Source organism: Leptodactylus fuscus, chromosome 3 (genome assembly GCF_031893055.1).
Source record: "Leptodactylus fuscus isolate aLepFus1 chromosome 3, aLepFus1.hap2, whole genome shotgun sequence".
Lineage (NCBI taxonomy): Eukaryota > Metazoa > Chordata > Amphibia > Anura > Leptodactylidae > Leptodactylus > Leptodactylus fuscus.
This window is the reverse complement of record NC_134267.1, coordinates 89,483,896-89,493,425: the sequence shown is the minus strand read 5'-3', so window position 1 is coordinate 89,493,425 and position 9,530 is coordinate 89,483,896. Positions and strand designations below refer to the sequence as shown.

General features: G+C 43.1%; 1 protein-coding gene across 1 annotated transcript in view; it reads left to right on the top strand.

Moving 5' to 3' along the window:
* The first annotated feature begins 4,490 nt into the window (after nucleotides 1-4,490).
* The window catches only part of LOC142196643 (uncharacterized), a 27,461-nt gene continuing 22,421 nt past the window's right edge, over nucleotides 4,491-9,530 (top strand). The window contains exon 1 of the mRNA XM_075266621.1: nucleotides 4,491-4,949. Within this exon, the coding sequence (XP_075122722.1) occupies nucleotides 4,724-4,949 (226 nt within the window). The 5' untranslated portion in view covers nucleotides 4,491-4,723. The remainder of the gene's footprint in view (nucleotides 4,950-9,530) is intronic.

Here is a 9,530-nt window from a genome sequence, read left to right as displayed (position 1 = left end):
TGTGGGGCCCTCAGCCATAGGCTCCTACATCTTTGGCGACCAATTGAGCATGAAGTCACTGAAACAATAAATTATTGTTTCTATGAACACCCTCATTCGAGGTCACGTGAGATGTGACTGTGTGGCAAGTGCAAAATCAGCTTATCGAACTGGATAACTAATAAGCTCCCATCATCCATAAAACAGAAACTTAAAACTCATGTAGATAGGCTTAGAATCGATACCAAGGCCAGGCAGTGAGAAACCAGAACAAATCTTCATATTTTATGAGCCCCCAAGCATCGGCATAACTTAAAACCCCTGGGCACTAGTGCAAAATCTGTAATGTGGTGCATATCTACTTTATGCCATTTAGAATGCTGGAAGATTTAATGTAAGATTTAGAGGAAACTATTTTCCTGCCATTTGAAAAGAAAATTATGGAGCAAAAGTTGGAAGCAACATAGTTCAGAAAATGTCACATGTAAAAATTCCCTTACATTGTGCAAGTTACATAACTTTCCCAGGTTTATGAAAGGCAAACCCACCTAGCTGTAACACAGTATGGAAATTAGGAGGGGTTTATTTAGATAGATTTGTTAGCTAGCTTTCCGATGACCCTGAAAGACTATATGGACAAAAGTATTGAACACCTTTAGAAGCTTTTATGACACCCTATCCATAGGCAGTAATATGGAGCTGCCCTTTCCCCTCATTTGCATTTAAAACCTGCTCCTGGTTTCCGGGGAAGGCTTTCTACAAGATCTTGGAGTATGCCTGTGGGAATTTTTGACCATTCATCCGTAAAGAGCATTTTTGAGGTCAGACACTGATGTTGGACAAAAGGGCTTCTCTCGCAATCTCCGTTCTAGTTCAACCTAAACATATTAGATAGGACTAAGATCAGGGCCCTGTGTGGGCCAGTCAAGTTCTTCCACACCAACATACCCAACCATGCCTTTTTGGACCTTGCTTTGTGCAATGAGGCACAGTAATGCTGGAACACAAGAGTTGTCCCCAGACAAAAGTTGGAAGCATACAATTGTACAAAATGTTGGAATTTACTAATGTCTTTACATAAAAAAAAACTGGCATAAAAGTGTCAACACTATGGCCCAGCTTTGCACCAAGGATGTGCCACTTCATTTTTTGCTCCTTGTTTCACACTTTTTAAAAAAGTGTTCTGGATCAAGGCAGGTTGGGGCACGATTACCCTGGTCATCAGACTTACTATAACTCACCTCAGAAAAGGCCAGAACATCATAATCATTCTGCGGCATCTAGAGCCAGCAGAGGAGTGTGTTAAGTCTTGTATAGAATACATAAGTCTTAATAAAATCACGCTAAAGGTTTGGTATGCTGAAGCATTAAAGGGATTCTATCACTGGAAAAACTTATTTTTAACTAAGCATATATTTGCATAGCCTGTAGAAAGACTACTCCACACATACCTTTTGTTTGCAAATCCTCCCAGCTGTTTTTGAATTAGCCCACTTTTATTGATATGCTAATTAGTCTCCAAGGTGCACCCAGAAGCTCAGTGACCACTGTGTGCGTTGTGTACATAGGGGAAGGTGAATGCAGGGAGGCTGATGAGTCTGCAGCAGCAGCAGCCTCCCCCTGTGTACATAGATCACACAAGCAATGCTCAGAGAGATTCACAGACACTTCCGAGTGCATGCTGGAGGCTAATTAGCATATCAATAAAAGTGGGCTAATTAAAAAACGCCTGGGAGGATTTACAAACGAAAGGTATTTGTGGAATAGCCTTTCTAAAGGCTATAGAACTATATGTTTAGTTAAAAATGAGTTTTCCCACTGATAGATCCCTTTAAGGAGGCATTCACACAGAGAGATGTGGTGCTGATTCTGGCACAATAACTCGTGTAAGAATCAGCGCTGCAAAACAGAATCCCATTGACTTCAATGGGTTCTGTTTAACGTGTGTAACACATTGAAATCAATGGGTTAAAAAGCTTCCCATTTATTTCAATGTGTTATGTGTGTTAAACGGAACCCATTGAAGTCAATGGGATTCTGTTTTGCAGCGCTGATTCTTATGCGAGTTATCATGCCAGAATCAATGCCACGTTACTCTGTGTGAATGCCCCCTTAGATTTCCCTATGGTGGAACTAAGGGGCGTAGCCCAACGCTAGAAAACAGTTGTCACAAGGCAGTCAGGCAGCTAATATTTTCCTGGCATTCACCAAACCCAGGTTTGTCCATTAGACTGCAATACAGTCACTCCCCCAATAACGTTTTTCACTGGGTCCAGTGGAGGCCTGCTTTACGTTACTCCATCTGACGCTGTGCTTGATCTAGGTCTTGTGTTCAGCTACTTAGCTAGGGAAACCCAGGCCATGAAGCTCCTGGCACAGTTTTTGTGTTCATCTTAATGCCAGAGGATGTTTGAAACTGCAGTTATTGACTTAGCAAAGCATTGGCAACTTTTATTTATTGTGTGTCTAAGTGATGGAGGAAATACTGTTTATATAATATTTACATACACTGCAGGGCAACATAGTCTGAGATGAGCGTTGTAGTAAGTTGGGCTAGAAAGAGGCAATTTTTCACATTTCAAATTTAGCAGCCTGGTGAAGCTAGGTAACAAATTCTGCAGAGAAACAATGGTGGCAACATTTGATATATACACACTATAGGTTACTTGGGGATTCAGTTCAACAAAATGGACACAATCTCTCTGAAAACATATGCAGCCTGTACCCAGCCCCCACCTGTACCCAGCCCCCACATCCTAAACTTCCTGACTCAGAAGCAGTAGCAATAGAGGGAGGGGGAGAAAGCATGACTGCTTCTTAAAAGAGGAATACACTACTTTTCACAAGACATTTTTAAAGTATGTTTTTTTCTTTGTCCAAGATTTGTACGTCTTTTTTTCACCCAAATGCCAAATTAGGAAGCTCGAAAAAAAAAAAAAAATATATATATATCTATATATATATCTATATGTACACCTGTATACAGCTTAGACTAGGTTCACATCTGCGTTCGGGTTTCCATTCAGTGGGTCTGCTTGGGGACCCCCTGAACAGAGACCTAATCCGTGTAAAAAAAAAAAAAAAAAGAAAAAAAGCAGCTACCCATGTAAACCCACGTACACCATAGACACTAATGGGGTCCATGTGGTTTCTGCTTAGTTTTTGCCCAAAAAGAGGGAAAATGTGGAGAGAAAAGCGCTGCTTGCAGTGTTTTTCTCACCGCATTTTTTAAGTGGAACGGAATTCCTGTACGGAGAGCCAACGCTAGCGTGAACCCAGTCTCATTCCTGCAAGATCATTCTCAAACAGACAGAAGGTCCTGCAGGTGTTGTAGACAAATGACCACTTCTTACCAAATCACAGGGTGACCGCCAGTGCCCTTGTGTCTGCCACCTAAGCAACCCCAGATCTCAGTGTTTATTGGTTCCAGACAGGGTCACACATATTCCCTATAGACCATCAGGAGGGATATCTCATACGGGTGCTTAATTCTAAAAAGTAAAGGAATAAGTGCCAAGACATTAAGATTTGGACACTGACCAATATTATATCACTACTCTATGTTCTGCCAAGATGTAAAGCGTATGCACAGCAGAATGTGAAGTGTATTAAAAATACGTCATCAAATTAATCTAGCGCTGTGTGTGTACCCATTCTGTAAAATGAATGTCACCACCATAAAAAGTTGTACATGTAAGAAATCTTTTCTTAAACATGTTTGGTGTTATCTTGTATATTCCTTACTGAAATAAATATGCAGAGCTGATATGCTCTGCATATTTTATATGCACTCTTATATGTGTGTGCATGTGTATATTGGCACGGTCCTATATGTGTGTGCATGTGTATACTGGCATGGTCCTATATGTGTGTGCATGTGTATACTGGCATGTCCTATATGTGTGTGCATGTGTATAGTGGCATGGTCCTGTATGTGTGTGCATGTGTATACTGGCATGGTCCTATATGTGTGTGCATGTGTATATTGGCATGTCCTATATGTGTGTGCATGTGTATACTGGCATGGTCCTGTATGTGTGTGCATGTGTATACTGGCATGGTCCTATATGTGTGTGCATGTGTATATTGGCATGTCCTATATGTGTGTGCAGGTGTATATTGGCATGGTCCTATATATGTGTGTGCATGTGTATACTGGCATTTTCCTATATGTGTGTGCAGGTGTATATTGGCATGGTCCTGTATGTGTGTGCATGTGTATAGTGGCATGGTCCTGTATGTGTGTGCATGTGTGTATTGGCCTGTCCTATATGTGTGTGCATGTGTTTATTAGCATGGTCCTATATGTGTGTATCCATGTACACGGATTTGTGTATCATGTGTAGGGAATGTAGAGAACTATCTGTGTGTTCCAGCTGAATACGTTATTATTGTTTACAGTCCTTTGTTCAGCAGAACTGGATATTCCTGTTCTTCTACCATGACCTGAGCCTGGCATCCTGCACACCAATTGGAGGGAGGGAAGCAGTCTGGAGGGGCGGGCTCGGCCATTACATCACTGTGTGCTTGTCCTGCAGAGGGGTCCAGTGACTTCACCGTTCTTTGTCTGCTCTCTCCTTATAGCTCGTGCTGCAGATGATTTGTACTAGTGCACATAGAGGAGGAGAGGAGTGCTGAGCGGCTGATGCAGGCAATGGCTTTCTGAGCAGTGCATTAGCAGCCAGCATTACAGAGTAGCCACAAGGTCACTCACACCCCAGCCTTGTCCATCCTTAGCCCAAGCATGAGTCGCCTGTGTGAGAGATGCGCGCAGCTGCTGCAGGATTTTGTCAACTGTGTCCGCAGGTTGTCTGCTGCAATAATGGAGCACCTCAAGGAATGTCTGTCAGCTCTAAGCGAGTGCTGCTGCCTGAACCGCCGGCGCTCCCGAGTCAGGCAGCTCTATGAGCCCGTCCTTCTGAGCCATGAGAGGAAAGCTGCCCAGGAGTTCCTCAAGCACATGGAGACAGGTAATTGTCCTACTCTGCAGCCTCCCGACTGCCCACAGGGCTTGCACACTCCCGACTACTACAAACTCTGGACTCTGAAAGCAGAGAGGGGCTTTGCCATGTTGAAGGCTCCACAGGACACATCCTGGAGAACTGAGGGGTGGTCTTGTTTGTTTTGCCCCTTTTGCACGTGTGTATCCACTTCCTTTGTGGCTTATAATAGTATCTGGCAGCAGAGCCGGTGCCTTTCTATATCTAAGGACTGAAATCCTGCCCTGTCCTATGTGCCTGGTCCCTTAGACTTCTAGGACCCTGGGGAAGATGCTGGGGGATTTGCTAATGTTTTCTAAGGACTAGTCAGTATTTGTTTCTGACATTTACTGTTGGTGTTGCTATCCTGGGAACATTTGCATGTAAATAATCATGTAATGTTATATAGGTCATGTATACAGATATATAGGTCAAATATAAAGATATACTGTTAGCAAAGGGACAGTGTTATTTAGCTGTATTTTGGAGGATCTTTTATTTTACAGATGTGGATGGATCTGTGTATTTACATAAGAAGCTCTGGTTCAATTAAAGATGGCTGGCTTTTCATTTACATGATCCAGAATTGGAGGCAGCTCCAGCCATTTTAGCAGCATTGGGCTAGAAGGTTTTCCATTTTAAGCTTTTGTTGCTTTTAAATATTATACACGGTTCATTATTACTAGATGTGTTTTTTAAAAGAAAAATCCAAATCCTGTTAGAGCAAAGTTCATACATCAGTAATGGTGTCAGCGCCACTGATCTTGTATGCTCAAAGTCAGGAAAATTGTTACGTCACTTGCTGATGCTCATAGCAAGGAGGATACGGTATATCTAACATAATATCTAGGCTGCTCATAGGATATATGTAACATATAATATGCTGCTCATTGTAGGAAAAATATATAAAACATATGATATATTATAGCCAGAAGTTTTGTTTGCATAAATTAGTGACTGAAAGGTGATTGAAATCTGTGCATATATATATATATATATATATATATATATATATATATATTGTATAGCGTTTGGAATATTATTGACACCAGTATATTCAGGTGCTATATAATGCTCCCACAAGCACTATTAATGTAGGAGTAGAAATGATGTACACCTTTTGGTATAGCTACAATGTAGCTGTAAAGCAAGTACAATTAACTCTATTCAGCTCCATTTTATTGTCCTCTTTATTAGTCTAATATCTGATAGTACCAGGCTGGGGGGTTGGTAAGCCAAACCACCGACTCCCGCTCCTCTATTTTTACATAATCCGACTTTAACTCCATCATAAAAGGCAGACAGCTGTGGTCAGGCAGAGACAGTAAAGCTCGTGATTGAATTCCAATATAACTAAATATGTAACAAAATAATCAGCTAATTCATTATAAAATATTGCTAATCTTATCAATAAAAAGAAATAATCATTTTATTTTGAAACTCAGTCGGTAACTTTTCCCAACTCTGACTTCACCCATAACTAGAGCAAACTCTATAACTGTTGACTCCATGTTTCTGACATACTAACACCCATCCCCCTTTCCACCCCATCATACTTTTCTGCCTTCCTGTCCGGTTTCTTTTGAGCACGGGACATTACTTCTGGGCACTATTGCTCAGGTATGGGCGACTGGCAGACATGAAGGAGGTGCCGTCCGCTCAGAACAAGTGAAGTCCCGTGCCAAGAAGATCCTGCCCCGAAAACGGGTAAGTATGGTGTGCAGGGTGGCACAGTGGAAAGAGGTGAGTAAATTAGGAAGGGCTTGTAGTGGGTGGGCTAGCTAGAGAAACAGGGAGGGGGTGTGTGTGAGTGAGAATAGAGGGGGGAAGGGTGGGAAAGGGATTCAGCTCTGAGTGAAGTGCAGGGCACCATGGTATCAGAATAGGAAGCTACCCATGTAAGGAAATGCAGAAGATGCCAGGAGCTCACAGAGAAACCCAGAAATCACTAAAAACACTGCTAAAGTTATTAGATGGCACTTATTAACCTATTAATAGAGATGAGCGAACAGTGTTCTATCGAACACATGTTCGATCGGATATCAGGGTGTTCGCCATGTTCGAATCGAATCGAACACCGTGTGGTAAAGTGCGCCAAAATTCGATTCCCCTCCCACCTTCCCTGGCGCCTTTTTTGCACCAATAACAGCGCAGGGGAGGTGGGACAGGAACTACGACACCGGGGGCATTGAAAAAAATTGGAAAAAGTCATTGGCTGCCGAAATCAGGTGACCTCCATTTTAGACGAATAGTGGATTTCAAATCCGGGTCATATGAGAATGTGAACTTTGTGACTATGAGACAGGGATAGCTGTACAGGCAGGGATAGCTAGGGATAACCTTTATTTAGGGGGGAATGTTATTAAAAATAACTTTTTGGGGCTCTATCGGGTGTGTAATTATGATTTTTGTGAGATAAACTTTTTCCCATAGGGATGCATTGGCCAGCGCTGATTGGCCGAATTCCGTACTCTGGCCAATCAGTGCTGGCCAATGCATTCTATTAGCTTGATGAAGCAGAGTGTGCACAAGGGTTCAAGCGCACCCTTGGCTCTGATGTAGGAGAGCCGAGGCTGCACAAGGGTTCAAGCGCACCCTCGGCTCTGATGTAGGAGAGCCAAGGCTGCGCTTGAACCCTTGTGCACCCTCGGCTCTGCTACATCAGAGCCGAGGGTGCGCTTGAACCCTTGTGCATACTCTGCTTCATCAAGCTAATAGAATGCATTGGCCAGCGCTGATTGGCCAATGCATTCTATTAGCCCGATGAAGTAGAGCTGAATGTGTGTGCTAAGCACACACATTCAGCTCTACTTCATCGGGCTAATAGAATGCATTGGCCAGCGCTGATTGGCCAGAGTACGGAATTTGGCCAATCAGCGCTGGCGCTGCTGGAGGAGGCGGAGTCTAAGATCGCTCCACACCAGTCTCCATTCAGGTCCGACCTTAGACTCCGCCTCCTCCAGCAGAGCCAGCGCTGATTGGCCGAATTCCGTACTCTGGCCAATCAGCACTGGCTAATGCATTGTATTGGCGTGATGAAGCAGTGCTGAATGTGTGTGCTTAGCACACACATTCAGCTCTACTTCATCGGGCTAATAGAATGCATTGGCCAATCAGCGCTGGCCAATGCATTCTATTAGCGTGAACTGAGTTTGCACAGGGGTTCTAGTGCACCCTCGGCTCTGCTACATCAGATTGCTACATCTGATGTAGCAGTGCCGAGTGTGCATCAGATGTGTAGTTGAGCAAAACTGACTCAGCACTGCTAAGTCTCTGCATTCGCATAGGAATGCATTGGCCAGCCTTCAGCCAATCAGCGCTGGTTCTGCCGGAGGAGGCGGAGTCTAAGGTCGGACCTGAATGGAGACTGGTGTGGAGCGATCTTAGACTCCACCTCCTCCAGCAGAGCCAGCGCTGATTGGTCGAGTTCCGTACTCTGGCCAATCAGCACTGGCCAATGCATTTCTATGGGGAAAAGTTAGCTTGCGAAAATCGCAAACTGACAGGGATTTCCATGAAATAAAGTGACTTTTATGCCCCCAGACATGCTTCCCCTGCTGTCCCAGTGTCATTCCAGGGTGTTGGTATCATTTCCTGGGGTGTCATAGTGGACTTGGTGACCCTCCAGACACGAATTTGGGTTTCCCCCTTAACGAGTTTATGTTCCCCATAGACTATAATGGGGTTCGAAACCCATTCGAACACTCGAACAGTGAGCGGCTGTTCGAATCGAATTTCGAACCTCGAACATTTTAGTGTTCGCTCATCTCTACCTATTAATAAGGCTAGCTGATCTTTTTTTTTGAAAGTGATTATTTGCCCAGAACACCCCTTTAAGTCATATATCGATTCCAGTCATTCAAAGTATTTCTCTGTGGGGCAGATTTATGAAGACTGGCAGTACCCTGGAGCTGGCAGAAGGTCTGCCTTATATATGACAAGGCACATAAATTAGGCACATCCTCTGACGACTGTGCATCTGAGGGGACATTTATACCTACTTGTAACTGGTGTATATTTCCTGCATCATATTTGCCAGATTTCTGTAATAAATGATAATAAATCCGGCAGGACTGATTCCCCATCCTCTGCATACTCACCTTTACCTCTTTTCAAGTGTTGAAAGTCACAATTTTTTGTGGAAACCCATGTTTAATGCAAAAAATGGTCTTTTTATGTTTTGTAGACCATAAACAGGTGTATAAGGCATAATAAATCTGAGCCATTAACTTTGTATTAAAAACATCTTCAACTTTCCAATATACATATATTGAGAAAAAAAAATAACGCACCTGCTGTTGGAATTGAATAAAACATTATATGCTAATGTAATGAGATACGTAAGTGATTGCAACACTAAGCCAAAAGTATAAGTATATGGGGGAAAATGGTAGAATTGAAAGGAAGCTTTAGTACTCTGTTGGGCCGCCGCTAGCCTGGATAAAAGATGAGATAGGCATTGAGGCATACAGGTCCCATATGGTATCCATTTGTCCACATGTTGTACATCTCGCATACTAGTAGGTTGCTGAAGCCGACTTCCCAGTATGTCCAATACATGCTGGATTGGTG